Source organism: Brassica napus, chromosome C4 (genome assembly GCF_020379485.1).
Source record: "Brassica napus cultivar Da-Ae chromosome C4, Da-Ae, whole genome shotgun sequence".
Classification (NCBI taxonomy): Eukaryota; Viridiplantae; Streptophyta; class Magnoliopsida; order Brassicales; family Brassicaceae; genus Brassica; species Brassica napus.
In genome coordinates, this window is record NC_063447.1 from 41,142,303 (window position 1) to 41,158,944 (window position 16,642).

Genomic DNA, 16,642 nt, shown 5'->3' on the forward strand with positions numbered 1-16,642 from the left:
AATTTACATTGATTGAACGTGTTTTTATTGATATTTTCGGGATTTAATTTTGTTATTTGATTTATAGAGTTAGAATTGACTATTGAAAATTAATAAATCGGAGCTTTCAGGAAGAGTTATTTGAATTAATATTGAAAATGCGGGTGTTACGAAGGCTTTATAACTCTTTTTTTTTTTTTTTTGCGTGCTGAGACATGTGAATCAAAGTTGAGTATTCATATAGCAAACGAACTCTGCTTGCAAGCTTTCTATTTAGGAATGCGTAGGATCATTTTGTATGTTACAAAAACAAACATTTGAAATGCGGAGAAGTGGCCATTTGGTAAGTCAAAAACAACGTAGTGTTTCAAGCCAAGCTAGTAGTTTACAAAACGGCAGAGTTCAAAGGCGAATGTTGTAACATTTTCACATCTTTCTTAACTCGGCCAGAAATTTGTCAAGCTCTTCAATCTTTCCACCTGAGAAGTGAGAATCCACGAAAAAAAGTAAGACATGGAAACACTAACTCGTCAATATATAAAATTTGGTTACCGAGAGCCGTTGCCGGAAAATCAATTCCATTGTTCTTTAGCCTCTCCCCTGTAGCTGTTTCAGCAGCATTCGTTCTTGGTGTTTTGAGCCTATTGATCGCTGCGCGAAGTTCTGATGCAACTTTTGTCATCTCTGCAGAACAACCAAACAACAAGGGTCATATAATAAATTTGGAATGAGAGCAGGAATATCCTATCAAAACCCAATAGGAAGTATATTCTCCTGGAGATGTTAAGTGAGATCAGGACACTCATTAAACTATAGCTAGAAGCAAGAAAATGTCGATATGCCCATGTCTAAAACATAGGCAACCCAGGGTGTAACGATGTAATCCTCAGTAAATCAAAGGCTCAATCTTGTTACCTTTGGACATATCGTTCACGGATGATTCATCATAAAGCTTTGAAACTTCATTAACGAGTCTTGCAGACAGTTCATTTGAAACAGATCTTCTTTCCAAAGCCTGGAGCTCCGAGTTAAGCTCAACAGACCTGTTTCGTACCTGAAAACAAAGTTAAGGCACCAAACTGCACAACAAAAGTATCATCACAAGACAGAAGAACAGTTTTGTGTGTCTCACCAAAAGAAGCTTACGCCTTAGGGAATCCAATTCCGCATCCAAGTCTTGGTCATTTGGCAAAGGTTGGATATTTTGGGCATCCTGAAGAAGAAGAACAACAACAAGAGCAATCACAGAGAGTGTAAGAAGAGAGCAAAGAGAATGAAGGAAGGACTCCTCACACTCTCAGGCAGCACAAAATCTTCAGGAACTGCAAAAGTGTATCGAAGACAGTAGGCTTCCCACATCCTCAAGCGGTCTTCCAGAACCGATTGAATCATACCACGAACACGATCAATACCCTGAAAGACATGGAGAGAGATCCTAAGAAATCTAATCTAGCACAAGGAGAAGGAGAAGGAGAATTAAAGGAACTCACTTTCGCTAACTCCCGTGACCTATTATTATCAGCTCGTCCATCGATTTTGAGGAGATTGGATGCTTCGCTGCAAATGTAAGCGCCCAGTTAGAAAGAAAGAAAAAAAGCATCGAATCGAAAGAGAAATTACAGTGTATAGAAGTCAAAAGCCTCGCCGACAATGTCCTCGACGGTGTTGAGTGTTTCGTTGAGGAAAAGCTGAGGATTCAAGTTCATTGAATCGAACACCGCTTCGCCTTTTTTGCTGCCTTCCATTCTTCTCCCTCCGTTTAGTTTATTCTTAGAGATGTCGATAGATTATTTTGATCTAATATTTTGAAATTTGGAGAGAAAAACAAGGACAAAATTGAAATTGTCTTTTACCAAAAACTTCATATTAAAGCACCCAATAGAAAGCATTCGGGAGAGCATTTGTATTATTTAATTCAAGAGAGATCTAAAACCGCTAACCGTCGACATTTTTCTCTATTCTCTCTCTCTCCTCTCTCTCTCTCATTGATCTTTCTCTCCCTCCCCATGCGTGTCTCTTTCCTCGTCGCCTTGCACCTGAGCCATTGGAGACTGCCGCGCTGTCGACCCCCAAAGTCGACAGTTGTCGCGAGCCGTTACCTGTTACCGGTTGTTGTTCGTTATTTTGTGTGTTCTTGTTCATGTGCATATGCAGGTTGTCGATGGTCTTCTCTGTTGTCTTTAAAAAATTGATGTATGAGATGTGTTTCAATGCTTGGTAAACGCACTTGATATGTCGTGGGTGGGTGTCGATCGCTGCTCATCTATTGTTGTCGATCGGCGCTTGTCTGTTGGTAGAGATGGCAGTTCAAGGGCTTGCCCGCGGGCCTGGCCCGAAAAAGACCTGTTGCAGGACGGGGCCGAAAGCGGGATGCAGGAAAACATATTGAGGCCCGCTACATTTTTCTCACCGAGAACATGGCTAAACGGCGATCGGATGATGACTATGGCGATTCTTGCTCTCTGTGTTTCTTCCCTTTCGATCTACAATCACAAGCTCTTGTACACAACTCATCTTCTTCGCATGCGATCAAAGACTCGCCTTATTCTTCTCTTTTCTTTCCGTTTCTTCATCTCTTTCCGTCTCTTCACTTCTTCTTCTTCAATCAACGACCACAAAGCATCTTCATCTTCTCCTCTACACAGTAGAGCGGCGACGACCATGTGCAGACGTATTTAGCTCATGCCTCTCTGTTTACACGATTTTAGATTTCACATTATTACACTAATATCCTAATATGACATCTCGTACTTAGAGCAAAGCAGGAGGGATGATCTGGATTGTCTTGGCTATATGATTATGTATTTTCTTCGAGGAAGGTAAAGTTGCTGTAGCTGCACCTTTTTTTTCTTTTCGTCCTTTGTATTATTAGAGTTGTCACTGATCCTTCACATCTGTTTTTTTTTTTCAGCCTTTTTGTTATTAATCATAATTTTTTGTTTATCAAAACAGCTCCATCAGGTTGTGGGCTCTAAGTGGCGAAGTTCTAAGTCACGACTCTTCACCAAGGTGGTTTGTTTTGTACAGTGGAGTACCAGCTTCACAGCAGAACCTTGAAGACACTGATGAAACTTGTGCAGATTCAAGATATCATTCTGATCATGGAAGTGGTTCTCAGGTACCAATGATAAATAACTTATGATATGCATGATCGATCAGTCTGATAGCACTTGAACTGTTATTGCTTAGTTTGATAGGTAGTGAACATGTATTGTTTAGTCTGATAGAACTTGACTTGTGATATGCATGATCTATTCGTTTGTCTGTTAGAACTTGAACTGTTATTGCATTAGTTTGATCGTATTTTTCTGATGTTAGTAGAGCTAGGTTATGATTATTAAAATTTACTATACATATCAATCAAGAGAACATAATCAGTGGTGTTCTATTACATATCAACGAACTGAGAAATGGAAGCAAACACATATACATGTCAATCAAGAGAACAAAATCAGTGGTGTTCTATTACATATCAATCAAGAGAACATAATCCGTATCTTTGTTAATATAAATATTGTATGAGAAGATCTTATTGATATTTGTCTTTTATTTGTTACCATGCAACATCTACCTACCAGCTTGTTGGTATCAAGAGTCTGACTTATGTTGTAGTCTCATCTATCTTGGCCTCTTCTTGTCGCAGGTGACATGTGAAGACCGGAGTCCCGCGGGCCTGTACCAGGCTTGTGCAAGTTTCGGGACGGGATTAGGTAGCACTTCTCGGGACCGCATCCCGCACGGGCCTATATCGCCAAGACCCGCATTGAACGTGTACCACGGCGAGGTGGGACTATGCGGGGTGGTACAACCCAATTGCCATCAGTATCTGTTGGTGTCGATCGATTCCATCTTGTTGATGTGGATTGATGTCATCCGCTTTAACTCGATATGGGATGGGAGGATGCGTGTGTCGAGCGGCGGAGTCTGAGTGGCTCTGAATTTGAACTGTTTTGCACGATCCCAAAAGTAGTGTCGATCGACGGCTGATGGTCTCAATCGACACCAGTGCGAGCTGCCGATGGACGTAGAACTTTCGACTTGAAAGTCCCTTCTTGGAGCTTTTCTTGCTTTGCCAATTCCTCAAAATTATCATCTAAGATGGCATCAACCTAGTGCCTCTTACTTTCCTCAGCTTTCCCTTTAACCGAAGCTTCTTACTTCTGCAGTCAGAGAAACATGGGTGCCTCACGACATAGGCGTCCAAGGTTTCAGATTTTTCATTCAGCTCTTTGTAGTTAAAATCCAATCTCATATTTAAGTATGCACTCATCTTCTGCTGAATTTCCAGGACCTTTTCCATCTTAGATTCCATCCTCTGAAAACCGGCTTCATTGATGTGATTCACATCCTTCTCTACAGCCTGTTCCACCCTCGAGACTTCATGTATAGAACAAATTTTGGCCTTGACCTCAACGATCTTGTCACCATTGTAGCCAATTTCTTCATGTGCATATCTGCATTCTTGGTATTATTGCTAGAAACCAAGTTCTCAATCAGTCTCTTAGCTTCTTTTGAGGTCTTGGTCTTGATGTTTCCTTCATTTGTACCATCCAACATCAATATATAACACAAATGAATTCGCTGAAGAAAATTTCCAACAGCTGAACTTCCGTGAAACCATGATGTGAACAGTCCCGTTGGTATCTTTTAAACATGTTCCAAGAGCTTTTGAAAGCTTCAATAGGTCCCTGAGAGACAAATTTTATTCTTCATCTCTTCACCCTTTTCATCATCGGAAAATTCAGTTAGGAACGCAGTCTTAACAACATTCCATGTAGTATAGAAAGCATAGCCGTCAACAATGGCTTAGAAAATACATAAATATGGTTTCAAGTCGTCCAGAGGCATTCTGGTAATTTGTGATGACTTCTGGGCGTAAGTCGATCTTGAAATAAACTCGGACCGTCAGCGACACTAAGGCTGTGTTGTCGATCGACACTCCTTCTAATCCTCGACAACTTCCTCTCGCGAGTCAGACAGACCACTCTTTAGTAAAACGATCATAACCTCTGCTATAGAATGCTGACTGACCTCAAACCCAGAGGAATTGGAAAGCTAACTCAAATCTCTATCATGTGTCAAAAGATGGGCTCAATCGCACCGTGGCAAATTCTCCATCCATAGCTAAACGTCTGACGCACCTAAGCAATTCTCCACTTCAAAAAGTTCCAGAATCACCAAAGTTCTCTAAAATGCACCTAAACCTGAAAACACTGTAAAACAGAATTCAAACACATATAGTAGACTCTAAATAGATCATATACCATGGTCTAAAAATAGTAAAATCGATGATATACCAGTTAGGCGTGGAGAGCAAAGACTTTAGTTGTTTTGTCATTTTCAAGACCTTGTGTATGTACAAGGATCTTATTTATTTAAACTGGTCGAAATTTAATGAAACAGCAACCATTTTTCAGACTAAAAACTTGTTTTTCTTCTTCAGTTCTCTTTTGAGTACTCATGTGCTGGTGTGTAATATCCATCAAATCAAGAACTTTGTTTGGTGTGTAATATGAACAAAGAACCTAGAAATATCATGCGAAGAACCATCTCTTTCTTCTTACCATTCGATCCACACGTCTTGAGAGACTTGAATCTTCAAATTCGTTTCCGAGACTTGAATCTTCAAATTCGTTTCTGCAAAGATTATCCATCGAGTTCAAAAGATCTTATCCTAGGGAGATTCTTATTATGTTGGATATAGTTAGATTGGTGGGTTTAAACATGTCTAGAATCATTGAGACCATTATAGCTTGCCTTCTGACTTAGACAAGTCTCTCTAATCTCGTACTCCAGGCTTTTTTGAAGAAGCGGGTGTTACACCGTTTCTCTTTCTCTCTTGGATGTTTTGAGGATTCCACACTCTTATTAGAGCGATTTTGATTTTGCATTAAGTTGTTTGCTATTCATTCTTGAAGTAAACTTTGTGGTAGAGAGAAGTGAAAATAAAAGAAAAGGTAACATACAAACTCAAACACTATTACCTTATAAAATGACGTAACAGGAGGGACAAACCGTAACAGAAATAATAAAAAACAGTCATGATTCTGAAACATTATTTTAGATGTGCCCTCCTCCTCATGTTTCAGTGGTAGAGTCTGCCTCATAGTGAGTTGGAGGTGAGACCGGTTCATGTTGTGCGGGCAGCTGCTCCTCTATAGGCTGCATCTCTGTTTTTTTCTTCTTCTCTTTCTGGATCACTTGTCGTGGCATTACCTCTAGTAAAAAGCTACCTCCGTTCCACACAGCCGCCGAAATCTTCAGGATCTGAAAGATGACGTGAAGTCTATACGATAAGAAGATAGGTACGGTCAATGCCATGGTCGCAACCGTGAAGATGGCCTGGAACAGGATGTACATCCACATACGATTCTGATCCCCTAGGATACCGCTTAGCTGCCACAACTTATTGTTCGCCTTTTGAGCTTTCTTCGACAGCTCTCTGCAGAGACCAGAGGTCGTGTTGAGTCAACGGTAAGAAGACAAGGTATTATAACGGATGATGGATACCTGTACGAAGTCATAACTTCAGGATCTCTCAGGAGTCTCTGCCTACGCAAGACATTGACGATCAGAAAATAAAGCACTTGCCAAAGAGTATAAACCACCAAGGGGATGAGAAACAGCCATGTGAAAAGGTAAGGCTTATCATCGACGTAAGGCCATGAAACCCTACGAGCAGTGCCAACAGGGTGCATAGCTGCAAAAGTCTCTGGATTCCACCACCTAATCGTGAAGAACACGAGCCCTGCAACCAAAGTCATTGCATGACTTAAGAATCCAGGAGACAACATATGCTTAAAGCAAACACAGCCCAATTAAGATTTAAGATTACGGAGCTCTGAAAGAAAGATCATATAAACTCACCAGGCAAAAGATGTATAAGAACACTAACAATCTTATCGACGGAACTAAAAACCAGGCTGCAACGCCAGACAATAAGCGCCCATGCCAATGGTCCCTGCAAATAAACCACAGTACAAGACACAACCAAGTCGATAAGTTAGCTTACACCGACTCATATACATGTAGTTACAGAAGCATGCATACCTCTGCAAAGGAAAAGCAAACCATGAAAAGCTTTTCATTTTTAGGGTACAGAAGAAGATCAACCAAGAAGATTGTGTTTGCGTAGTAGCAAAAGTCCTATCATTACAAAAAAAATGCTTTAAGAGTATAATCAAAACGGTGTTTTGGTTGGTTGATTAACAAAGCCTCAAAAGGGACGGTTACCAGAAGATAATAATGCCACTTCTTAAACCGGTAATATATCCATCGGAGAGGAACAAAGATGACATAGAAGAAGCAGTAAACGAGAGGAATGTCCTGTGGCCCTGAGAACAAAGACATTAAAGTTATTAGCAACTTTGATTTGAATCAAAGATCAACTTTGGTATTTATATATGTTGAACTCACTTGCCCCAAGTAGGAAACAAAATCCTCCAAATCCGAGCACCCCAACAAGATGTGTAACCTTAACACCAGAAAAGAATTAAAAAAAAAAAAAAACAACAACAACAAACATTAATGGATCATTCGATTGTTCTCTTACTGCAAGTAACGTTCAAGCCCTAACTAAACACCACGTTCCGAAAACGAGAAGAAGAATGATACCTTATTGATGAATCTTTCGTGTTCTTCGGCTTGTTTGGCGATCTTAACGGCCTGTTTCGATAAGATCTCGCGTGTCTGCACCGCTTGTTTAGACAATAAGTCTCTCGTCTGAACAACTTTCTGCAAGATGAAAATCCTGTCAATACGATTTGTCCCAAAATCGAATCTAAGGAGGGGGGCGATGATACCTTTGATCGATCCTTGAGACGTTGTTTCACAGTTTCGAACGAGTCTTCTCCGTTGAGGTTCGAATCTTCCGAGTGGTCCTCGTTATTAGCCATTATTGCGGTGCACGAGAGTCTGACTGCAGAGAAACCGTAAAACACCGGACAAAAGCAATTTAATTACTTATGATCTTTTAAAATAAATTAAACTTACATATCTATTGCTTTTATTTAGGCTCTGACGGATCTAGATATCCGAGAAATTTAGGGTACCTGGATCCGTGGATTTAATATCTGAATCCGGATTAGTAGGTTTTGGTTATCCAGAATCTCGATATTTATTACCCATAGATATTCAGATCCGGATCCATAAAAATAATTAAAAATATATATTTTTTTAAAAAAAATACTAACTTTTTAAAATAATACATAAATTAAATATGTATACAAGATTTATAAATATATTTATATATGTCTATAATATTGTAAAAACTAAAATATAAGATTATAAGATTAATTAATATATAAATATTAATATATCAAATATTAATATTAATGAAATTTAAAATTTTAATGTGTTTCAAAGATACGGATCATCTAAAAACTAAGATATCCGGATTCGGATTCGGTTTGGACGGATCTAAGATTTTAGTATCCGGATTCGGATCCGGATCCCCCAAATATATATTTTCGGAGCGGATCCGGAACGGATCTCGAATCGAATCTGGATCTTGGATAATAAGTCCCAAACCTACTTTTATTGTCCATATTTTGTAAATTTTACAACATCGTCTATTTCTAGCTTCGACACGTGGCTTTCTCTTGGGAAATTAGAGAGAACGTTATTCTTTTAAGCATTTAATAGCAACTAGAGCTAGATCCGTCCGACCAGAAGGGTATTTTTTTTTGTTTACGTAATATAATTAATTTTTTTGCACCATCATATAAATTAGAAAATTTAAAATAAAATGGTGACAAAATACTGCACATAATACAAATATCTCTGTAACATAATACGTGCATTTTGATTACACTATGACAACAATATTGAGTCAATTCATAAATATATGTGAGCTAAACTTTTGAAAAAATGAAAAACCCAACTTAGATAAGGTAAGTTAAGTTGAGCCATATTTGTATTAATCTAATTAAAAGTTTTAAAATATATGTTCAAATGGCTCAATTAATCCAAATCTTTTTTTACACGGAAAAGACTCTTTGTATTATGAAAAAAATATAGAAAAGGAAATCTAAAAAACCGTCTCGATCTCCATCTTTCTCACAGGCGATTACAATGAAGACAATCAGATTGCCGAAATAAATGAAAAAAATATTTTCTTGATTATGTTTTAACGTTAAAAGACCATAATATAGGATAGACTAAGATTTTGTTAGTGTTAGTTTGAATTTTGTGTGCCATCATATATTCTGTTTTCTTTAAATACTTAGTGGTTATGATTTGAAAAAAGAAATAATAAGAACTCGTGTTTGTTCCACAAGTGTAGACGCAAAAAAGAAACGATTTTGTGTTTATCTACTTTATAATAAACGTAAATGTAATTAGTTATAGGAAAATTATAATATTCTGGATTTTAAATTGATGATTTTGTTTATAATATTTTTATTTGTACCAAATAAAATGGGAAATTTACATATTTGCTGGATTTTGTTGTTCTTTTTGAATTTAACTGTATTTTGTTTTTATTTGTTGTGAAATTAGATTTATAAAATAATTATAATTATATCTTTGTTTTTAGATTGGAATGTCTTTATGAATTGCATATATATAATCATTAGACGTTAGATGGTGGTGAAATTTTAAAAAAACAGATGTTAATTTTTAAAAAAATTCAAGAATTTGTTTTCAAACAGACGTTATTATTGTGCTTATTTTTCTATATTGCAGGGGAACTATGGTGGTAAAAGAAAACATAGTGTAGTTGGATAATTAACAAAATCCATGTGGTCGTTCGAAAAAAAGCAAAATCCACGTGGTTTTCTTATTTGTAGGTCGTGTAGTTATTTTAGTAAATGTGGAAAAGATAAACTATTTTAAGTTAAAACTAATTAAATTTTCAGTGACATATGACCGTAAATAAGTTAGAAAACTAAAAGTTATTTTATAAATGTACTTATATTTTAATAAAATTGATAATTATTTAATTGTTTTAGGAAACAGATAAAAGAAAGTAAAAGAGTTGGGAAGACTCCAAGTGGAGGAAATGATAACACTGTAAGGCTAATAAAGAGCCACGTGTTATGGTTGAAACTTCTAGGCTCTTTTTGCATCCTTTGAGGAAGCTTCTAGCGTACACGTATTTTATTGTTATTGTATCTCAAAACTTATTTTCTTAGTAATTTAGTAAAACTAAACATTTTTTGTCAACAATTTATTACATAGATTTCCTGTAAATAATGTAGAAAACTAACGTTGACAAAAAAATGTAGAAAACTAACAAAACATTTCTTATATGCTGCGGTATCACTTCCGCTTGAGGTTTTTTATCGATGCAAAGCTAAAGTCTTTGAAGTGTTAAAAAAAAACAATTTGAAATGCTTGCCTTCAGGCGAAGTTTCAAAAAATGACTCCAAGTATAGATAGAAAGTGAAAAATGTGTCCCTCTATGTAATTTATTCATATCTTTGAGAGCTTAATTTATTTTATCTTTCAAATTTGAGAGCCTATATGAGATAAGATCAAATAACAGATGCATACTGATTATGGTAGGAAGCACTTATGTTATGTTGGTATTAAACTGTCCCGAAAATGTTTTTATTGCGGTCAGTAAACCTATGGAATCACAAGAACTTGGAACCATAAACAAATACAACCATTAAATAAGCAAAGAAATAGAAACTGGGATTATAAAACAATAACGCCCAGAATACATCACACGCTATTATTTATTGATGATACTAACTCCCGTGAAAACAACACCTAGTAGCACAAATATAACTTTGGTTTACTATGAAGAGTCAAGATATCAAATCCTCATATAGGGAAGTCTTTTCTCCCTTGCACTATTTCTCAAACAACAAGTTACAAATAACACAGAATTGATGGCACTTTTGTCTCACCAACAAAGACATGCTTTTACTTATACATGTAGAGAGAGAGGGGAGTCCTATAACTTCTGGATGAAGGAAAGAACAAGATCTGTATGTACAGAGAAGAGTTGTGTATCCAAGAATAGCTGTTCCCATTACAACATCAAAGCCATACAATTAGCAAAGTCCAGACTTCATCAAACTATGTGTACAAAAAAAAAAAAAAAGGGGGATCTCACCTTCATGAACGGGCGATGACGACTAGGAAACGAGTCAATGAAACTTTCCTTTAGGAGAAGTGATACCTGAAAGATGGCAAAACATATTGTTGTCTCAATACACGCTTTAGGATGGAAATCTTTTGAATGAAAAGAAAACAAACCTTATCATTGTTGGATTGCACATTTGTTATAGTGTGTGACTGAAGATTAGAGCAAAGAGAATCCAGGTACAACCTTAGGACATCCAGGAAGCCTTTTGCAGCTTCCACCTTTTGATTGATGACAAGTGGTTAGAAATAGTACACCAAATGTCTAGAGCAAAGAGAGAGAGAGAGAGAGAGAGAGACCTGCACATCAGTACATTCATAAACAGGTCTTTTCTTTGCAAGATAGCTTTCTCCAACGAGCTTTGAGTGATAAGGACTCAGTGCATTATATAAGTCTCGATACTGAGGCAGCTGAGGAATACTTGGTGACTTAACCTGAAACGTAATTAGAAACATAGATCAACGAATCCTAGTTATAGGTTCATAGGCCAAGGAAAAATATATAAGTTGCTCTATCAATAATACGAGGGCAAAGGCAGAAACTGACCTGGTTCTTAATAACATCCACGACGACAACATTTGTTAGTTTCGACTGAACTTCGCTTGTTTTGTTCTTTACCCCAACCTAGAATGAGAGCATAGCTTGTTAATGTGATGCGGATCTTACAACCAAGGAACCATGTTCACAAAACTCACTATGTAAGGGACTGGGGCATCCAAAAACTCCAGCATATCATCTGGCAAAACCTGGAAATCAAGACCAGCTATTAGTTAAACGGACACTATTGCAAGTGAAGATAAAGAGGATAATACCGGCATTAAAAGGCTCTGCCACCGAAAGGGACGGATTATAGGGATGATAGATAGAACTGATGCAGCTAAGATACCCTAGAGAAAATACACACAAGTTAATAATAGTAAAGAGGAAGATAGAAGGAAAATAAAGAAGATAGCTTGCTTTACCAAGTTGGAGCAAATAAATACAATCTTATTCTCAAGCAGTGCTCCTGCTAAGATCATCAAAACCTGCAAAGAAAAATGTTTAACGGGAATATTATATCAACATAGGCAAGTCATCATGAAAAGGGAGAGAGAACTCACATTGTCAAGGCGCAGTGATCCACATAGGGAAGCGACAGCCCATGTTGATAGTGCAGCTGCTTCTTCCTCAGCCATGAGCGCAGTGTGTGCCTATACACCAAGGAATTTACGAGTTTGTACAAAGTCATATATGCACCAAAAACGATTTGATTGTGGTACCTCTGCGAATTCTAGACTAGTGCTGCATGATCTTAGGTCGATTGCTGTTCCAATAGTATGCAACGCTGCTTCATCGGGTCTATGATAATTGACTGGATGAAGATGCTCCAAAGGATGAAATGTAATAGTTGAACCTCTTTCCGGGCATTTTGATTGGTAATACTCACTTAGTATCTGCAACGACCCATTCTTTTTGGACTGAAAGAGAATTTGTTAAAGAGCATGTATACACATGGGCAACAAACAACACAGGAAACTTTCAAGATACCAACCTTTGCCCACTCAAGGATATCAAGATTACGGCTTCCATCTTCTTGACCAGAAAAGGATGCTTCATTTGTCTCTGTGTCACCTGCATTGGTCCTAAACTGCCTCCTCTCGCAAGGCTCGGCCTGAAAGCTGCAAAAAGCGAGTTACTTGCTTTGCAAAAGTTTAAAATAAATGCAAACCCTCTCTCTTAATTTTCGGCCCTCAGGATTCTTTTGATCAACAAGATAATAGTCACATTATTAATACGATCCAAAAATCTTAAGCAGCATACTAGTCAAGGGATTGTTTTTTTTATGCGGCTTAGCAGATGAAGGAATATATATTGACAATGTACCTAGAGCTAGAATCAGAGACCTCATCCAAATAAGGGCATCGAAGAAGAGGTCCTGGATTTGGTAAGCAGCTTTCTCTGACAACTGGCGAGGAATCATCAGCTTCGGCATGGTTGTTAGATTCTGGAAAACACATCCCAATCCTCTCAAGTTTCTGCGTCTCATCACAGGTCCCATTATCTGAACTTTCTTCAGCTTCACCAGATTGTTCATTTGTGTCACCACCAGAGTCTCTTTGTTTGAGTGTTGAGTCATTTAAGCTTTCTGCAATGCTTGGGGGTTCTAAAGATGCACAACTAATGCCACTAATCAGATGCTCCAGTCTTTCTTCCAAGAAGATGCTGCATAAAAAAAACAAGTATCAATGTGAGGCACAAGCGAAATTTGCAACAAGGAAGATTTAGCCACAGGATATATCGTCTATAACCACCTATTTAATACACCGAAATGCAATTCAAAAAAGGGCAGCCTGGTAAGGATGCAGTAGCATCTGCGAGTTGTCATAACATAGCGACTTAGTGATGAGCAAGCAGGTTGTTTTTCCAAAACCGTGGAAAGCAATCTGGACGGTTTGTTCACTATTTCCTCCACTAGTAAGCAACATCCATACAGAGTCGAATTATCAGCAACCTGAAGAGGAAACAAATGACTCATCCAAATAGAAAATGTATTAAAGGTTTTAAAACAAAAGGAGAGATAGCCTGCGCGTGTGATGATTCTTACCTGTAACCTAAATACAAATGAAAGGTCACTAGGCCTAAGATGTTCCTGCAAATTTAGCATCACCGTTTCTAAAATCAGTGTATGTTTCCGTGAATAAAAGCTTCTTAGCCTTGCGAACTTAAGTTAACAAAAATGACGAAATCCACAGTATGTTCCCACAGAGAGAGTTCACGAAAATACCTGACTGAGAATGATCTCATTCAACTCGCTCATGGAAGGGGTTCTCTCAACAGCATGGACCTGAAACAAATAGTCACCACCAGCATGAATTCAAAGACACAGCAAGTAAACAAGTTATCAAGGTTAACGTGCACAAAAACATTTAATCCACAGAGAGAGAGAGAGAGTAACTAAAATTATGAGAAACTACAAACACTTTAAGAGCTTCAAGTTGAGTAAATCCAAAGTCTCTGGTACGTACTAGCCATTATTTCGAGAACTAACAAAAGTGAAAGAAAAAAAATATATGACCAGCATTTGCTTATACTAGTCTAGGCGATGCATTATGAGGACATCTCAGCTCAGAAACTTTTACCTTCTAAACGAATTTAAGCTTAAAGAGCAACCAAGGAAATGAGGAAACTGAATAAAGTACCTCAATACCTCCAGGGAAGCAGAAGGAACGAAGATCCTTGAATTTAATTGGAGGTTCCTTGTCCGGAGGGTACACAAGTAAGACCTGAAAAAAAAGATATATATACTTAAACAGCTTGCAGATGAGAAAAAAGAAAAGAAAAGAAAAGAAAAGAAAAAGATGATAGCTGACCTGAGGTTCGAGAGTGGGTTCAACACGGGAATGATTTTGAGAGACTTGAAGTGCACTTCGCAACCTCCCGGTAGAGCCTTCGGATTTCCGTGCAATGTACTGGCTTTCAAGTGCTTGAATATCACAATTAGGATGAAGTCCAACCACCACAACACTTTCAAAAAGCCTCGAGGGATCCTTTAATGGTCTATGATCCTGTTCGAGACCCCCCAAAAAAAAAAAAAAAAAACTGTTTAAAGATCCATCCAAGTGAAATATAAGTCATCCAAGGGGTTGATTGATTGGTCAAAACGTACCAAATACTGGACCTGATATTTCGCCCACTGACGCTTCTGGCTGGTCAAAACCTCAGGATTGTACACTGTACTCTTCGTTTTAGGAGTTTCGTAGAAGTTTCTAACCGCTTTGGAGACCTGCCTCTGTAGTCTCTCCAGAGGGCTATCACCTCCTTCATCTTTTGATGAAAAGACAACGGATGGCCTTGGGGGGTTTATGGCAGAGGCAGCAGCAGCAAAAGCGGTGGCGACATCTTCTGATGTTGGCATGAAAAAAGAAGCTCCCCAGCTCGGACTACTAGTTCCTTCTTCATTCTTGGACATAACTAAACTTCACTGCAAGATATATGGTGAATCAGCTTAAGCATCTTAGAGCGCTAACAGAAAGACTATTATTTGTTTATTTATTTTTCTTTTATGGACATGGTCCATTTTGAGTCGAACAAGATAGTTTCTGACAAGAGAAGATAACTCGAGTTTGAGGAAATATTGTTCCCAAACTACTTAAAAAGACAGTGATGGGTAATCCCATTCTATTGCAATTAAATCAGAAGCAAATTTTTTTTTGTTAACCTTTTCAAGAGTTTTGATTAGGACATGGAAGAAAAAACAAAGGACACAAACTTAGATCCATTTTGAAACTCTTAAACCCTTCTGAAATCCCTAAAAATTAGATCGGAAGGTGAAATCAGAATAAAACCAAAAGACTAATGAAATACTAACTGCAAAACTTTCGTGATCAAAGGGTATAAGATAAGAAGAAAGGTAAAGAAGATCTCTCACCTACACACAAAGCAATTTGAAGAGGAAAAAAACGGATAGCATAAATTTGAGGAAACGCCGAGAGAAAGGCGAAAAGGGATTGGGAACTAAAGAGAGGAAAATAATTTTAGTTAATTTAGAGGAAAAGATGATGATGATGATGAAGAAGAAGAAAAATATGATGATCCTCGTGGTGGTGGTGGTCTCAGAGAGAGAAGGGGAAAAGGCTGCGTAGGACCATGAGATGGAGAAGAAGCGCCGGTCAGTTTCTTTCTTCTCTTTCTGACTAAAGTAATCTTGTCGTTTTGTCTCGTGTCTAATAATGTCTTAGTGTGAAACTATCATCTTTTTGACAAGTTCTTTTTTTTTACTACATTCAATTCAAAGTTTTAGGCGATTTGTACTGACAAATCCACTCCTGTTCAAACAATTTTTTAAAAAACTCATATAAAATCTATCCTTATTGAACTTAACATTGTACGAAATACTCTGGAATTCACTATTATTGAAATATTTTTAAGTTATAGAATTTTAAAGTTTTAAGTGATTTTAGAATATTTAGATATAATTCTTTAGTTAAAAAATTAAAACTTAAATTTCATAGTTTTAGGTAATATTCTAGAATAATTTAACAAAAATCACCCTTAACTCTGCAATTCATTGAAATCATCTAAAACCTTATTAAAAATCAAATTATCTCAAATTTTAAATTGAATACACCACCCCCCCCCCCCCCACATTCTTTTTTTATTTTAAAAAAACTAATATCACCTACAGTTATTTTTGTTAAATTTAAACAAAATTAAATAAAATGACCAACCTTATTTTATTTTTTTGTATTCTTTTTATTTTCAACATTCCTTATATATTTTCTTACGTTGTTCCTTTTTAAAATTGAATTCATTGGATCCATTTTAGATGGAATCCGTAAGGATTAAAGTTTTAAACAAAATAAATGAGAAATCCTGAAACTGAACAAACATCAAAAGAAATAAAAAGCTAATACCAATAAATATCAGGCCTATCAAAAATATCAAAAATTCAACACCATATTTTATACTTTTACTTTAACACATCATCTTCTTTTTCTTCCACGTATACATTTAATATTTATATTTCATAATGATTTTTATAAAAAAAATCAGCATCTTATCTATTTATGTCTATTTCATCTTTTGATT

General features: G+C 37.0%; 4 protein-coding genes across 5 annotated transcripts; 1 reads left to right on the forward strand and 3 right to left on the reverse strand.

The window, feature by feature from the left end:
- Positions 1-234: 234 nt before the first annotated feature.
- BNAC04G29610D (protein MIS12 homolog) lies at positions 235-1,860 on the reverse strand. Its single transcript, XM_013831321.3, has 7 exons — positions 1,600-1,860; positions 1,470-1,536; positions 1,273-1,392; positions 1,112-1,192; positions 895-1,033; positions 532-663; positions 235-458 (listed from the first exon to the last, which is right to left on the reverse strand). Exons 1-7 carry the CDS (start codon positions 1,722-1,724, stop codon positions 406-408), a joined length of 717 nt encoding a protein of 238 aa, XP_013686775.1. The 5' UTR covers positions 1,725-1,860; the 3' UTR covers positions 235-405.
- A 191-nt stretch (positions 1,861-2,051) lies between these two features.
- LOC106390784 lies at positions 2,052-5,416 on the forward strand. The gene is made up of 4 exons (XM_013831320.3): positions 2,052-2,650; positions 2,735-2,798; positions 2,932-3,097; positions 3,623-5,416. The coding sequence occupies exons 1-4, from the start codon at positions 2,212-2,214 to the stop codon at positions 3,905-3,907; spliced, it is 954 nt and encodes a 317-aa protein (XP_013686774.1). The 5' UTR covers positions 2,052-2,211; the 3' UTR covers positions 3,908-5,416.
- Positions 5,417-5,937: 521 nt separating this feature from the next.
- Positions 5,938-7,962, reverse strand: LOC106390786 (glycerophosphocholine acyltransferase 1-like). Its single transcript, XM_013831322.3, has 8 exons — positions 7,782-7,962; positions 7,594-7,713; positions 7,396-7,453; positions 7,213-7,313; positions 7,030-7,125; positions 6,847-6,940; positions 6,490-6,727; positions 5,938-6,421 (listed from the first exon to the last, which is right to left on the reverse strand). Exons 1-8 carry the CDS (start codon positions 7,872-7,874, stop codon positions 6,058-6,060), a joined length of 1,164 nt encoding a protein of 387 aa, XP_013686776.1. The 5' UTR covers positions 7,875-7,962; the 3' UTR covers positions 5,938-6,057.
- Positions 7,963-10,643: 2,681 nt separating this feature from the next.
- Positions 10,644-15,742, reverse strand: LOC106393764. Of its 2 annotated transcripts, none has more exons than XM_048754730.1 (19): positions 15,483-15,742; positions 14,721-15,035; positions 14,425-14,619; positions 14,254-14,337; positions 13,839-13,898; positions 13,659-13,703; positions 13,366-13,565; positions 12,958-13,276; positions 12,606-12,725; positions 12,334-12,531; positions 12,175-12,264; positions 12,037-12,099; positions 11,887-11,961; positions 11,770-11,820; positions 11,621-11,698; positions 11,374-11,508; positions 11,188-11,295; positions 11,045-11,110; positions 10,644-10,951 (listed from the first exon to the last, which is right to left on the reverse strand). In XM_048754730.1, the coding sequence occupies exons 2-19, from the start codon at positions 15,021-15,023 to the stop codon at positions 10,883-10,885; spliced, it is 2,259 nt and encodes a 752-aa protein (XP_048610687.1). In that variant the 5' UTR covers positions 15,024-15,035; positions 15,483-15,742; the 3' UTR covers positions 10,644-10,882. The 2 variants fall into 2 exon arrangements, with proteins under 2 accessions (XP_048610687.1, XP_048610686.1); XM_048754729.1 differs by having other exon boundaries at positions 12,606-12,732; positions 12,938-13,276; positions 15,483-15,741.
- Positions 15,743-16,642: the final 900 nt, after the last annotated feature.